This window comes from Triticum urartu, chromosome 4 (assembly GCF_003073215.2).
Source record: "Triticum urartu cultivar G1812 chromosome 4, Tu2.1, whole genome shotgun sequence".
NCBI classification, from domain to species: Eukaryota; Viridiplantae; Streptophyta; class Magnoliopsida; order Poales; family Poaceae; genus Triticum; species Triticum urartu.
Genome location: NC_053025.1, coordinates 4,104,298 through 4,120,679, shown reverse-complemented (window position 1 = coordinate 4,120,679; position 16,382 = coordinate 4,104,298). Strand labels below are relative to the sequence as shown.

Here is a 16,382-nt window from a genome sequence, read left to right as displayed (position 1 = left end):
GTTTATCTACTGTGATGTAATCGATGTATATTGTTTGGCACCCCAATTCTTGTGACCCTGGTATTTCCTAGTATATGATAATTGTAAGAATTTAGGATGTGCAGTCCTCACTTGGAGGTGTTAGTGGGCATGTTTGAGAAATGTTTTTCCCAGTGAAAGAGCATGACAGGATTCATAATGTGTACAAAGGAAATGTCTAATCCTGACCTGCTTCGTGGGATTTGTCTGATTTGCAGACGTGACGTGCGTGCTCTCCGAGATGGAACTCACAATTAGGAGGGTCAAGGTCTCCACCACGCCAGATGGGAGAGTGATGGACCTTTTCTTCATCACTGATGCTAGGTCCATTTCTTATCTCCTCGTACATTCTTTTCGGTGCCTCCCATAGGTTATTTTGTTTGTCAATCCCATAACAAAGTATTGTTGACTTTTTGCAACCTGCTGGTTGAACAGTGTTCATTTCTCAAGGGATATGGTATTGTCTTAGGATATGCATAATTAACCTTCTTGCGAATTTATCATGAGAGCATATGATCCTCTATAACTCGTTAATTGCTTCTCTTAGCAGTATGAAGTTGTTCTGTCATGTTTTCTTTCATAGTTTATTAGGTAATCTTCAGCTCTGTAGTTTATGTTTACTAAGGTACATCATTTGAAATAGAAAATCTGCATGGCTTATGTTTAGTAATTGATGTCCATCATTTCAAATATAAGTATGTCTACCTTTGTGACGGTAAATGAACGGATACCTCGTGCAATGATTTCAGGGAACTTCTACACACAAAGAGCAGGAGGGAAGAGGCCTATGAAAAGCTCCAGAGTGTCTTAGGCGACTCCGTGACGAGTTGCGAAATAGAATCCGCGACGGAGGACATGTCTTCTTGCCTCCAAGCTTCAGCATTGTTGTCGCCTGTTGTCCTGGAGCAGATGTTCAGCGAGGTAGATGCCATAGAGGAGCAATCGAGGTCCAGCGGTAGCCTGTCGGTCACTATGGACAACTCCCTCAGCCCCGTGCACACCCTGATTCAGATACAGTGCGGCGACCACAAGGGCCTCCTGTACGACATCATGAGAACAGTCAAGGACTGCAACATCCAGGTAATTCAGTATATCGAAGCAACGGTATTTTTATTTTATTTCTTTGGGTGGGATATGTATTGAGTAGGGAGTTGTGTTTGCTGTCAGATTTCGTATGGCCGGTTCTACGCGGGCCAGAAGGGCCGGTGCGAGGTGGATCTGTTCGCGGTGCAGTCGGATGGGAAAAAGATACTTGACCAGCAGAAACAGAGAAGCATGTGCTCCCGCCTGAGGATGGAGCTGCTGCGGCCGCTCCGCGTGGCGTTGGTGAACCGGGGCCCCGACTCGGAGCTGCTGGTGGCGAACCCGGTGGAGGTGTCCGGGAAGGGCAGACCGCTGGTGTTCTATGACATCACGCTCGCGCTTAAGAACCTCCATAGACGAGTCTTCTTGGTAATGAAATCGTGTGTCCACCATGTTCATTCCCCTTTTCAAAAAAAAAATGTTCATTCCTGTCTGACAACCACACACCTCGCTCTGATGGTTGTTCATTGACATAACCAAGTTTTTGTTTGATGAATGGTTTGTAGGCTGAGATCGGAAGGCATGTGGTGGACGATCGGGAATGGGAAGTGTACAGGGTGCACCTGGGGGAGGACGAACACGAGCTCTCGTGCTCGGTGCGGAGCAAGATCGTCGACAGCGTCACCAACATGCTCATGGGCTGGGACTGACTAACTTGTCTCCAGCATGCATCTTCCTTAACATTCAGTCTTGTTGCAAAAGACAGGGAGGGGCTTAGTTTGTTTGTTTTGTGTACAGTAGGTGCCATCGACTAGGTGTACATAGGGAGGGATGTTGATGGCTGCTGTTGTAAATTATTAAGTGGTTTCCACTGCCTAGTTAGTTCATACTGCATCAGTCTGAAATACTTGCCTTGCATTGTTGTTAGGCAATGAAATGATGGTGCATAGACCTGTGTTGTTGGGTCTCAAGTATTTACTGTGGTGTATCTTTGCCCAGCTCAGCTGGTGGACGAGTATTAGCTAGCTAGTGATCAGCACGAGTAGGGCAAATTAATGAAGTGATTCTAACAATAGTACTAATAGTTGGCAATGCTTGCTGATTTTATTATTTTTAGATAAAAGGGGCCATCCATACAAACTTTACACTTTTGTGATGCAACAACGTACATGAAAAGAAACAACATACATCCATACAAACTTTACACTTTTGTGATGTAATTTCAGTGCAAAGTTTTGTGCAAGTTTTTCAGGTTTTGTTTTCCTTTTTTTCCCTTTTAAAGGGCAATTTCAGTGCCACTAATTTATTATTTCTTCAAAAACTTGATTATTTTGATTTTGATTAAGTGTTTATTTTATTTTATTTTCTTTAAGGGCAATACCAATGCTATTAATTTATTCTTTCTTACGGAATTTCCTTTTGTGAAATTTCACTATTATTCTATTCTTGCATATTATAAAAAGAACACAATTTTTGTGCAAATTACGTGTACAATTTTTTTTATCATTTGTTTTTATTTTCATTCTTTCTAGAGGGTAATAATAATGCCAGTAACGTAATCTTTATTAGAAATTTTCATTACTATATTTTCTTTAAGGGTAGTATTCTGCCCATAATTCATTCCTTCTAATGAAACTTCTTTTTGCGAAAATTCCACTATTATATGCTTATTCTTGCATATGATAAAAAATGTAACTTCTGCGTAAATTTTGTCATTATTTGCTAAAAAAAACATTCTTTTTCTTCTCAAAGGGCAATACCAATGCCACCAATCCAATATCCCTTAGAAAACTTTATTATTTTGATCTTGTTCCGCTTTTATTTCATTTTCTTTCTTTTTTAAGGTTAAGTATGAATCCAACTTATTGCTTCTGAGGAAACTTCTTTCCTGCAGACATTCCACCATTAAATGTTTATTCTTACATATTATGATAAGCACAATTTCCATGTAAATTTTATGCAAATGTTGTCATTATTTGTTTCACTTTTTTCTTCTTAAATGGAAAAGCCATTGTTATTAATTTATTCCTTCTTAAGAAACTCCTTTTTGTGAAATTTCTCTACTATAAGTTTATTTTTGTTATACAAAGCGTACTTTATGAAAATTATGTGCAAATGTTGTCATTTTTTTAGTTTATTTCTTCCCAAAGGGTAATATTAATGCCACTAATTCATCCATTCTTACAAAATTTCATTATTTTTTGTTTTTGTTTTTGTTTTCCTTTTATTTTCTTTCTTATTTAAGGGTGATATTAATGCCACTCTAACTCATTCCTTATTATCAAACTTCTTTTTGAGAAATTCCACCGTTATATACTTGTTCTTGCATATGATTAAAAAAATTGCGTGCATTTTTCACTATTTGATTTAATTAATTTTATTTTATTTCTTCTTAAAGGGTAATACCAGTGCCACTAATTCATTTTTCCTTAAAAACAATATTACTTTGATTTTGTTAAGTTTTTATTTCATTTTATTTCTTTCTTCAAGGTCAAATATCAATTCAACTAACTGATTCCTTCTTAGGGAACTTTTTTTTTGCGAAAATTCCACTATTATATGTTTAATCTTGCATATTATGAAAATGCGTAATTTCTATGTAAATTATGTGCGAATTTGTCATTTTTATTTCTTTCTTTAAGATCAAATATCAATTCCACTAACTGATTCTTTCTTACTGTACTTTTTTGCGAAAATTCCACTATTGTATGTTTAATCTTGCATATTACGAAAATGCATAATTTCTATGTAAATTATATGCAAATTTGTCATTTTTCTTTCTTTCTTTAAGATCAAATATCAATTCCACTAACTGATTCTTTCTTACTGTACTTTTTTGCGAAAATTCCACTATTATATGTTTATTCTTGCATATTATGAAAATGCGCAATTTGTATGTAAATTATGTGCAAATGAATATGAAAATGCATAATTTCTATGTAAATTATGTGCAAATTTGTCATTTTTCATTCTTTGTTTAAGATTAAATATCAATTCCACTAACTGATTCCTTCTTAGTGTACTTTTTTGCGAAAATTTCACTATTATATGTTTATTCTTGCATAATATGAAAATGCGTAATTTCTATGTAAATTATGTGCAAATCTGTCATTTTTCTTTCTTTGTTTAAGATCAAATATCAATTCCACTAACTGATTCTTTCTTAGTGTACTTTTTTGCGAAAATTCCACTATTATATGTTTGTTCTTGCATATTATAAAAAACATAATTTTTATGTAAATTATGTGCAATTTTTTTTCTTTCCAAAGGGTAATAATAGTGCCACTAATTCATTCGTTCTTAGAAAATTTCATTATTCTGTTTTCTTGTTTTAGTTTTTATTTAATTTTCTTTCTTCTTTGATGGTAATATCAATGCCACTCTTATTCATTCCTTATTATGAAACTTACTTTTAAGAAATTCTATTATTACATGCTTGTTCTTACATGTGAAAAAAACACATTTTTGTGTAATTATTTCATTATTTTCCATGCCACCAACTGATATTTTTGACATTTAAGGTTAAATATCAATGCCACTAACTGATTTGTTCTTAGGGAACTGTTTTTTTGTGTGCGAAAATTCCACTATTATAATCCATAATTTCTATGTAAATTATGTGCAATTTTTCTCATTTTCTATTTTCTTTCCTTCCAAAGGATAATAGTAATGCCACACAATTCATATGTTCTTAGAAAATTTTCATTATTTTGTTTTTTCTGTTTTAGTTCTGTTTCATTTTCCTTCTTCTTTAAGGGTAATATCAATGCCACTCTAGTTCATTCCTTATTATCATACTTACTTTTGAAAAATTCCACTCTTATATGCATTTTCTTGCATATGAAAAAAACACATTTTTGTGTAAATTTTCTCATTATTTGCTTTATTTTTTATGTTCTTTGTCCTTAAAGGTTAATACCAATGCCACTAATTCATTTTTCCTTACAAAAAAAAATTACTAGTTTGATTTTGTTTAGTTTCTATCTCATTGTATTTCTTCCTTAAACGTTAAATATCAATGCTACTAACTGATTCCTTCTCAGTAAACTTTTTTTCTTGCGAAAATATTAATGCCACTAACTTATTTCATTGTATTTCTTTCTTTAAGGTTAAATATCAATGCCAATAATTGTTATATAATTATTTTTGTATTTTATTAAAAAGCGTGATTTATATGTACATTATGTGCAAATTTTGTCTTTTTTTCATTTTCTTTCTTTCCAAAGGGTAATAGTCATGCCACAAATTTATTTGTTCTTAGAAAATTTATTATTTTGTTTTAGTTTTATTTATTTTTAGTCTTTAAGGGAATATCAATGCAACTGTGATTCATTCCTTGTTATGAAACCTACACGTAATTATGTTCCATTAGATCGATCGATTAAAACTTGCATGTAATTAGGTTCCATTGGATCGATCGATTAAAATTTACACGTAATTAGGTTCCTTTAGATCGAATGATTAGAACTTACACGTAGAAGATATATCTATGAACTCGAACACTTGTGTGTAGTTTTTTACGAGTCAGTTTCTTTTATGTTTGAGACCAAGGTGAAGTATCTGGTGGTTTTTGTTTTGTGACTGCAAAGGCCGGCCGAGTGTTCCTGTAGAAAATGTTGGCTTACCCCAATGGAGGCAATCCATTTAGAATGTTAGAAAAAATTGACTTAGCAAAAATCGGTGAAGTCATATTTGATTATGAAAAAAATCAACTTAACAAAATTTTTTTTCAGACGACTTTGTCTCTAGCCCCTTTTTGAAGTTTGCTAGTTGCTACGAGCGGCAGCTTGGGCCGGGCCAGGGTGCGGAGGTCCATGTGGAGCCCAGTGCACAGTACACCCTTGGATCATAATGCAGACGTGTAAGGCGTCCAGAGCTTGCATGGCCATGGCGTTACATGACAGCAAAGACTAGTCTGGAAGGAACTACTCCTCCTGTCCAGTCGAATGAAAAACAATTCAAACAGCCAGAATTTGAATTGCTGTCGCGCGTTCCAACCAAGGAAGGAAGGTGCAAGCTTGTTCCAGAAAGAGGCCACCGTGCATGCCATGCAAACGCAAACGCAAACGCAATGCAGCTCGGTCACACACAGAGCCCAAGACGGTGGACAGTTTCTTACCGCCTCCTTCCCTCCGCGTGTTACCACGTCGCCGGCCGGTCTCACCTCTGCCGCTGCCGCGTGTCCGGCCACCCTACACGTGCCCCTCCCACCTTCCTCCATAAGTACGCCAGCTGCCGAGCTCACTTCGTCCAACACACTTGTGCAACCCACTTCACCTCACGCTCAGTCCCAGTACACTCCACAGTCCACACTAGCAAAGCAGTAGCAAGAGTAGCGAGATGGCTCCCAAGCGCCGCGGCAGCAAGGTGGTCAGCTCCGTCGTCAAGACCAAGGTGGTGGAGGAGACCGTGGAGGTCGCCACCACCATCCTCCCCGCCTCCCAGGACGACCCGCAGCCGGAGGTCGTCGACGTCTCCCGCTCCCGCGACGTGCACGTCGAGGTCGTCACCACCCCCGACGCCCAGCCCACCGCCGGCGCCAAGAAGCAGCCCGCCTCCAAGAGAGGCGCCGCCAACGCCAAGTCGCCTGCCGGGCCGCTGGTGGTGCCGGTCTCGCCGTCACCCCAGGAGGAGGAGCAGCAGCAGCGCAAGAAAGGTGCTGGCAGCAAGACGCCGGCGTCGCTGCAGAGCCAGGAGACGCAGGAGGAGCCCTACGCGTACCAGGACGAGACCGCCGACGGGAAGAAGCGGCCTGCAGAGGAGGACGACGGCGAGCCGACCAAGCCGGAGGGCCCCGAGACGCCGACGCAGAAGAGGGCGAGGAGCGAGGGCAAGGCCAGGACGCGCAAGGCGGAGGCGGCGGCGAGGAAGAACATGGGAAAAGGAAGAGGCGGGCGGCGTCGTCGTCGGCTGGGAGGGAACAACATCGACATGGGGTACAAGGCGTACGTGTACCGGGTGCTGAAGCAGGTGCACCCGGACCTGGGGGCGTCGGGGAAGACGATGCAGGCGCTGGACATGATGATGGCGGACATGTTCGAGCGGCTGGCCACGGAGGCGTCGCGGCTGGCGCAGTACGCCGGGCGCGCCACGCTCACGTCCCGCGACGTGCAGAACGCGGTGCGGCTGGTGCTCCCCGGCGAGCTCGCCAAGCACGCCATCTCCGAGGGCACCAAGGCCGTCACCATGTACACGTCCTGAAGTGTACATGTCAACAAGTGAAGATCCCTCCGTAAGAAGCAGGGCAGCAGGGTGCATGCTAGTACTCCTACTAGTAGTTGGTTCAGTTTAGTTGTGTTTCCGATGGCATGATTGCATGTATGGTTCAGTCTGGACTTACTTTTGGAAAAGTAGTTTTAAGTTGGTGGCAGATGATGTACCTAGTGTAGTTAGTTGGTCAATTAGTTGCTGTTGATGTAGTAGTGGCGCTAGCGCTAATATAATGGTGCCTCCCTGCTTAAATTAGTACTAGCCAGTAGTATATTTCTGTTGGTCATTGTGTGCATGCTTCAGTTGGTGTACATTTTTCGATCTAATGGTTGTATGCATGTTGTGTGTTGTAGCAAATGAGAGAGTCCGTAATTAGTTATGTGAGTGGGGGGGCTAACCACACATGACAGGAACTTGCTAGACACGTGAACAAACATATAAAGCCATGCATGCAGAGACTATATATGTCGACTTGTCATGCACTTTTAGAAAAAGGCTAAATGTGAAGCACATTAGTGCCCGTTTGAATTTGAACCGGCACTAATGGTGGGTAACCTTTAGTACCGGTTCGTGGCGTGTCAGGCTACGGTCAGTCTAGGGTCCCATGAAGACCTTTAGTACTGGTTCATGCCATGAACCGGTGTTTCTTTGTAAGCTGATTTTTAGTCCCACCTCACCAAGAGAGAGGCAGTATGAGCGGTTTATAAGCCCACGAAGACCTTTAGTACTGGTTCATGCCATGAACCGGTACTAGAGTTTCTTTGTAAGCTGATTTTTAGTCCCACCTCGCCAAGAGAGAGGCAGTATGAGCGGTTTATAAGCCGTGAGTGCACATACAATGACAAAGAGTTACAATGCTCACCTACATATTGATTAGCTTCAAGCCTTGCGGGATAGCATAGATTGCACTGAGCTATGTGTAGTGCAGTCTACACTATTCCGAATGGCTTAAAGCAAATTAACTAGCATTGCACCTCTTTTTTATTTTTAATAACTTATTTGAACTCCGGACTTCTTTTATGTTCAGTATACAGCATTCAAAGCGACGTCATCAATTTCCAACATGTTCTGACATCATTTCTTGTTTTTCGATAATTTACCTAATTGTTTAGAGAGCTAAATGATCGTGAAATTGAAAATCACTACAAAATGAATCCTGAAAATGTTGAAACTTGGCATGGTATCATCATATCACCCGCATAGCATGCGCGAAAGAGTAGATAGGGTCATGGCAAAAACTGGACGCACTTCGTGTACAAACTGGACGAACTCTTTCGGAGTATCAGGGTTTCAAACGAGAACTCATCTGTTACACGGCCACTTCAATGTTTTTTAAACTTATTTGAACTTCGGACTTCTTTTGTGTTCAGTATACAGCATTCAAAGCGACGTCATCAATTTCCAACATGTTCTGACATCATTTGTTATTTTTTGGTCATTTACCTAATTGTTTAGAGAGCTAAATGACCATGAAATTGAAAATCGTTACAAAATGAATACTGAAAATGTTGAAACTTGGCATGGTATCATCATATCACCCGCATAGCATGCGCGAAAGAGTAGAGAGGGTCACGGCAAAAACTGGACGCACTTCGTGTACAAACTGGACATACTCTTTCGGAGTATCAGGGTTTCGGACGAGAACTCATCTGTTACACGGCCACTTCAATGTTTTTTAAACTTATTTGAACTCCGGACTTCTTTTGTGTTCAGTATGCAGCATTCAAAGCGACGTCATCAATTTCCAACATGTTCTGATATCATTTATTGTTTTTCGGTCATTTACCTAATTGTTCAGTATGCAGCATTCAATTTCCAGAAGAAATTAAATAGAAGAAAAGAAATAATGCAGAAAAAAAAACTATACAAAAAAATTACTCAAAAATAAATAGAAGAAAATAAATAATGCAGAAAAGAAAAAACTATATAAAAAACTAACTCAAAAATAAATAGAAGAAAATAAATAATGCAGAAAAGAAAAAACTATATAAAAAATTTGTTGGCGCGCTGCCCAGTGGGCCTGCCAGACCTAGGGTGTGCAAATGCAGGCCCAGAAGGGCCAGCAGGCTCACAGGGCAGCGCGCCCTAATTAATTAGGCCCAGAAGCCTGCTATATAGAGGAGTTCGAAGAGGTAGCGGGTGGGTTTATAAACCAGTGCGGCCTGCACTTCGCCGGCGAGGTGGGACTAAACTTTTGGGGGTGGCAGCGCGAGGCCTTTAGTACCGGTTGGTGGCTCAAACCGGTACTAAAAGACCACCCTTTAGTACCGGTTGGAACCACCAACCGGTACTAAAGGCCCTCTTCCCGCCTCTTGGCCTGGCCAAAGTTGGCCTTTAGTACCGGTTGGTGGCTCCAACCGGTACTAAAGGCCTCTCCTATATATACAACACTTACGAAAATTCAGTTAGATCTCCCCACTTCTTTCGTCTCCAACCTCTCGCGCGCCGCTCGAACCCGTCCTCGCTGATGAAGCTATGTACCCAGGGTAAGGGCATGGACCTGTCCTAAGAGCCCTAACCAAGGACATCCCTGGAAGAAGTCGCCTTTCAATCGACTTGAAGGTATCCCACTCGACGGATTCAAGACACTCGACCAGGAAGCTACCACTCGACTACGAAGCCAACCACTCAACTGACAGGAGATCTAAAGTCACTCCGCAAGCAAACGGTCGGCCATTAAGTAGTCTTTATGGTCATCATAGCACTTTAATAAGGACGTTACCAGTAACGCCCAGTCTTAATGTATTTTAACCCTGCATTACTGAGGACCGAAGGGGTCTGGCGAACTCTATATAAGCCACCCCCCTCCTCAGTAGCAGGGGTGGGCACCCCTGTAATCCATACACACATAATCCAGTCGACCGCCTCCGGGCACCGAGACGTAGGGCTGTTACTTCCTTCGCAAAGGGCCTGAACTCGTACATCCTGGTGTATTTACAGCTTCTCCATAGCTGAGATCTAGCCTCTCCATACATACCCCCCTACCTCACTGTCAGAGTTAGAACCACGACAGTTGGCGCCCACCGTGGGGCCGGAGTCTTAGCGCCTAGTTGGAGAAGTTGTGATTTTTCTGATCCCTTTGATCATGTTTTCGTGCGGAGATTTGGTGGAGGGCCGCGAGATCCGTCTCGGCGCAATCACGTTCGTCGCCGACAACTCCGCTTGGCTTCAGGAGGCTCCACTAGACATCGACGCCCTCCCCATCCGCGGTGCGACGCACTTCCGCGCATGTGTTCGTGGCGTCCTCCTGCGGCAGCCGTCGACCCAGTATCGGTCGGCTCCCGTGTCATCTTCCCGCCCTGTCTCTCACCGGCGCGAGCGCTCCGGCCGGTCGAGACTTCAGAGGTGGGTGAGGCATGCCGTGGCCCGCCAGTCGGCAGCCCCACAAGTCACGGCAATCGAGCCCGACAAATCCCTCTACGGCCTGTTCGACTGGCTCCGCGGAGACTGCATCCGAGTGGGACAGCAGCGACCCGGTGGCTGAGGTTCTGGCGGTCGATGGAACACACAGTCCTCCCGGTTTCCCTCGCACTGATGGAGGCACGGGTGGAGGTGACCCGTCGCATCCCCACGATGATTATCTCCCCGAACTTCTCACGTCATTGCAGCGAGAGGAGCTTCACCGCCGGAACATGGATGCACTCCGCACTCCTATCGTCGGAGAAACCCCCGAGGCCCGGGCCTTGGAGGACGCGCGCTTGGCTAACTTGGCCGAGCGCACTCGACCGGAGAATCTCCAGCGAATACTCGACGAGCAAGCGCGTCAGCGAGCTCCCGAGTCCAGTCGACGTCAGCTCTTCCCGCTTACGCAGGTATATCGGACCCCAGTTCAGAATTTGGCAGCCGCGGCCCGTATAGCAGAATCGATTCAGCCCTCCCAGTCGGAGGCTGGCAGGGGCTTGTTGCAAATCAGAGCGTTGCTCCGGGCAGCGGGGAACCAGAATTCCGCTGTTTCTCAGTCGCGGAATAGGATCCACAGTCGATCCGTTGCAACGGATACAGTCCAGTCGGCTCACAGCCCAAGATCGCCCCCGAGGCGTGAGGGACGCGGGGACCGGCACGATCAGTACAGAAGAAATGAGCAGTATGATCACCGGTTTGATCAACGTCGAGTGCCAACCCCTCCCCCGAGGAGTGGGTCATATGCGCCTTGACAGCAGGATGACAGACACCCTCATAGTGTTGGGCGGAGAGTTCCAGTCGACCCCAGGGACCCAGGCTTTGATGCGAGATCCATCCTCGTTCAGGGTCTGGTTGACAGGAACAGAGCTCACCAGAAGGCCACGACAGGGATGCGCCTGCCAGCAGCAGAGTACGTGTTTCGGGGCCAGAGTGTTTCAGTCGAGCCATCAGGGCCGCAGTGATTCCTCCCAACTTCCGGTTGGCGACTGGGGTCAGCAAGTTCACCGGCGAGTCTAAGCCTGACACTTGGCTCGAAGACTACCGAGTGGCTGTCCAGATTGGTGGCGGCAATGATGAGGTGGCTATGAAGCATTTGCCTCTCCTGTTATAGGGCTCAGCCAGAGCGTGGCTGAATCAGTTAGCACCCAGCAGCATCTACACTTGGGAGGATCTCTCTCGAGTGTTTGTCACGACCTTTGAAGGAACATGCAAGCGACCAGCAGGCCTTACAGAATTGCGGTCTTGCGTGTAGAAACCGAGTGAAACTCTGAGGGATTACATCCAGAGGTGGATCACTTTGCATCACACAGTTGAGAACGTACCAGATCACCAAGCAGTTTGTGCCTTTAAAGAAGGCGTCAAGAACAGAGAGTTGAACCCGAAGTTCGGTCGGACCAGAGAAATGTCTCTGAATCGGATGATGGAAATTGCCACCAAATACTCTAACGGAGAAGATGAAGATCGACTCTGGAGTGGCAAGCAGAAAGCAGTCGCCCAGGAAACCGGAGGCAATTCCAGTCGGAAGCAGAAGCGGAAGGCCGAGCCAGCCGCTCCTAGGGAGGCCCTGGCCGTAACCCAGGGAAAATTCAAGGGAAAACCCAAGGGGCCCTGGAACCCCAAGAAAGTCAAGGATCAAGATGGAAATGATGTTTTGGATCTGCCATGTCACATCCACACCAAGAAAGATGAAGAGGGTAAGCTTATTTACCCAAAGCATACCACTCGACAGTGCCGGCTCCTGATCCAACAGTTTCAGGGCAAGCAGTCCAAAGACAAGGAAAAAGAGTCAGATAGAGTTGAGGACAAAGAATATAGTGACGATGGATACCCCCAAGTCAATTCGACCTTGATGATTTTTGCTGACGTCGAAAGCAAAAGTCGACTGAAAGTCATTAACCGTGAAGTGAATATGGTTGCCCTGGCAACACCTAGCTACCTGAAGTGGTCTTAGACTGCCATCACGTTCGACCAGTTCGATCACCCTGCGCACATTGCCACCCCTGGGAGGCAAGCTCTGGTGGTCGATCCAATTGTCGAAGGCACTCGACTGACTAAAGTCCTGATGGATGGTGGCAGCGGCCTAAACATACTGTATGCAGAAACGTTGAAAGGGATGGGCATTCCGATGTCCAGGCTCAGTGCCAGCAACATGAGTTTCCATGGAGTCATTCCTGGAAAGAAAGCCGAGTCACTCGGCCAGATTGCTCTCGATGTGGTTTTCGGTGATTCAAAAAATTACCGTAAGGAAAAGTTGACATTTGAGGTTGTGGACTTCCAAAGTGCTTATCATGCTATTCTGGGCCGGCCAGCTTATGCATGCTTCATGGCTCGACCGTGCTACGTGTATCTCAAGTTGAAGATGCCCGGCCCCAGAGGTGTGATCACCGTTACAGGCAATCGGAAGAAACCAGAGGAGTGTTTTCAGAAAGGATCAAAGATCGCTGATGCTCAGATGTCAGTAGTCGAGCTACAAGAATACCAGAAGACTGCTGATCCGAGTGAATTGCTGCGAGCCAAGAAGCCAGCTTCAGAATCAGCTTTTCAGTCGTTCGGTGAAACTAAGCCAGTTCACATTCACCCGACCGACCCCAATGCTGCTCCGACTCACATCTCAACGACGCTCGACTCCAAATAGGAAGAAGCGCTCATCCAGTTCCTCCGTGAGAACTGGGACATCTTCGCATGGAAGCCTTCTGACATGCATGGAGTTCTCAGGGGGCTGGCTGAGCACCGCCTACGAGTCGACCCGAAGTTCAAGACTGTGAAAGAACATCTTCGACGGTCCGCCGTCCATAAGAGGAAAGCTATTGGTGAGGAGGTGGCTCGGCTCTTAGCAGCGGAGTTCATCCGAGAGATTTACCACTCCGAGTGGCTCGCCAATGTTATCATGGTCCCCAAGAAGGACAAGTCACTTCGCATGTGTATTGACTTTAAACATGTCAATCGGGCCTGCCCGAAAGATCATTTCCCTCTCCCCCGCATCGACCAGGTAGTCGACTCGGCCGCGGGGTGTGAGCGTTTGTCTTTTCTAGATGCTTATTCAGGATACCATCAGATCCGTCTGTATGGACCCGACGAGATCAAAACGGCTTTCATCACCCCATTCGGGTGCTTCTGTTATGTCACCATGCCCTTCGGCCTCAAGAATGCTGGAGCCACGTTCATGAGGATGATTCAGAAGTGTTTGCTCACTCAGATCAGTCGGAACGTAGAAGCATACATGGATGATATTGTGGTTAAGTCACGGAAAGGTTCCGACCTGCTGACTGACCTTGCCGAAACCTTTGCTAACCTCAGGGGATATGATATCAAGCTCAATCCATCAAAGTGCACATTCGGAGTTCCAGGTGGAAAGTTACTCGGTTTTCTCATTTCCGAACGAGGAATCGACGCCAATCCCGAGAAAGTTGGCGCCATATTCCGGATGAAGCGCCCTGTGCGTGTACACGATGTCCAGAAGTTTACAGGTTGCTTGGCCGCTCTAAGTCGATTCATTTCTCGTCTCGGTGAAAAGGCGTTGCCTCTTTACCGACTAATGAAGAAGTCTGACAAGTTCGAGTGGACTCTAGAAGCTGATGCAGCGTTTGCAGAGTTCAAAGCTCTGCTCTCCACCCAGCCGGTGCTTGCTGCCCCAATTAGTAAAGAGCCTCTGCTGCTTTACATTGCGGCCACGGGACAAGTTGTCAGCACAGTACTTACGGTCGAGCGGGAAGAAGAAGGAAAGGCCTTCAGAGTTTAGCGCCCAGTATATTATATGTCCGAAGTTTTGACTCCTTCGAAGCAAAGATATCCCCATTACCAGAAGCTTGTATATGGGATTTACATGACCACGAAGAAGGTTGCACACTACTTCTCTGACCATTCCATTACAGTCGTCAGCGACGCTCCACTGTCAGAGATTTTGCACAACAGAGATGCAACTGGTCGAGTGGCGAAGTGGGCGATTGAACTCCTTCCCCTAGATATCAAGTTTGAAGCAAAGAAGGCTATCAAGTCCCAGGCAATTGCAGATTTCGTCGCCGAGTGGATTGAACAGCAGCTTCCGACTCAAGTTCACTCGGAGCACTGGACCATGTTCTTCGATGGATCTAAGATGCTGAATGGTTCCGGTGTTGGGGTAGTATTGGTCTCCCCCCGAGGAGATAAGCTCAGATATGTTCTCCAGATTCACTTCGATTCCTCCAATAATGAAGCAGAATATGAAGCACTCTTGTATGGGTTGCGCATGGCCATTTCACTCGGCGTCCGGCGCCTCATGGTCTACGGCGACTCAGATTTGGTGGTTAATCAGGTGATGAAGGAGTGGGACGTCAGAAGCCCAGCTATGACTGGCTACTGCAACGCAGTAAGAAAGCTAGAAAAGAAATTCGAGGGGCTAGAGCTTCATCACATCCCCCGACTAAAAAATCAAGCAGCTGATGATCTGGCAAAGATAGGCTCCAAGAGAGAAGCCATTCCCAGCAATGTGTTTTTGGAGCACATCCGCTCACCGTCAGTCCAGGAGGATCCTTTTACAGAAGAAGCCCCGCAACCGAAAAGTGCCACAGATCCGACTGAAGTCGACATTCCTGCTGTGGTCGACCTAGTCATGGAGGTCTTGGCAATCACTCCCGACTGCACGATACCATACATCGCGTATATCTTGAGAAAAGAACTTCCAGAGGACGAAGAAGAGGCTCGACAGATCGTCCGTCGATCTAAAGCTTTCACAGTCATTAAAGGACAGTTGTATAGAGAAAGCGCAACTGGAATCGGTCAGAAGTGCATAACGCCAGAAGAAGGTCAGATAATCCTTGATGATATCCACTCGGGGACCTGTGGTCACCATGCGTCCTCTCGGACCATCGCGGCCAAAGCATACCGAGCGGGTTTTTACTGGCCCAGGGCAAACGAAATGGCGAAAGAGATAGTCGACAAGTGTGAAGGCTGCCAGTTCTACTCCAACATGTCACACAAGCCAGCATCAGCTCTGAGGACCATTCCACTCGTCTGGCCCTTCGCTGTTTGGGGACTGGACATGGTTGGTCCACTGAGAACAGGCAGGAGCGGATTCACACATGTGCTTGTGGCAGTCGACAAGTTTACCAAATGGATTGAAGCCAAGCCTATCAAAAATCTTGATGCTAGCACTGCTATCAGTTTCGTCAGAGAGTTGATATTCAGATACGGGGTCCCGCATAGCATCATCACTGACAATGGGTCAAACTTCGATTCAGACAAGTTCAGAGCTTTTTGCGCTTCTCAAGGCACACGAGTCGACTACGCGTCTGTCGCGCATCCCCAGTCGAACGGACAAGCTGAAAGAGCAAATGGTCTAATTCTCAAAGGACTGAAGCCTCGACTGATGCGTGATCTCAAGCACGCAGCAGGTGCTTGGGTCGATGAGCTTCCGTCAGTTTTATGGGGACTGAGGACCACCCCGAACCGGTCGACTGGAAGAACGCCATTCTTTCTGGTTTACGGAGCCGAAGCCATCCTGCCGAGTGATCTACTTCACAACGCCCCCAGAGTCGAGCTTTATAACGAAGACGAAGCAGAGCAAGCCTGGCAAGACGCAGTCGACCTCCTAGAGGAGGAGAGGGAAATGGCTATGATCAGATCGACCATCTATCAGCAAGACTTGCGTCGATTCCATGCCAGAAATATGAAGAGCCGAGCCTTCCAAGAAGGAGATTTGGTCCTCCGAGTGGATCAGCAGAAACCACACAAACTTGCTCCTACTTGGGAAG

At 45.4% G+C, this 16,382-nt stretch overlaps 2 protein-coding genes across 2 annotated transcripts; both read left to right on the top strand.

Moving 5' to 3' along the window:
* The first annotated feature begins 194 nt into the window (after positions 1-194).
* Positions 195-2,133, top strand: LOC125550133 (ACT domain-containing protein ACR10-like). The gene is made up of 4 exons (XM_048713049.1): positions 195-342; positions 768-1,098; positions 1,186-1,470; positions 1,608-2,133. Exons 1-4 carry the CDS (start codon positions 260-262, stop codon positions 1,749-1,751), a joined length of 843 nt encoding a protein of 280 aa, XP_048569006.1. The 5' UTR covers positions 195-259; the 3' UTR covers positions 1,752-2,133.
* A 4,170-nt stretch (positions 2,134-6,303) lies between these two features.
* On the top strand, positions 6,304-7,537 carry LOC125553326 (histone H2B.11-like). The gene has a single exon (XM_048717131.1). It carries the CDS (start codon positions 6,382-6,384, stop codon positions 7,240-7,242), a length of 861 nt encoding a protein of 286 aa, XP_048573088.1. The 5' UTR covers positions 6,304-6,381; the 3' UTR covers positions 7,243-7,537.
* Positions 7,538-16,382: the final 8,845 nt, after the last annotated feature.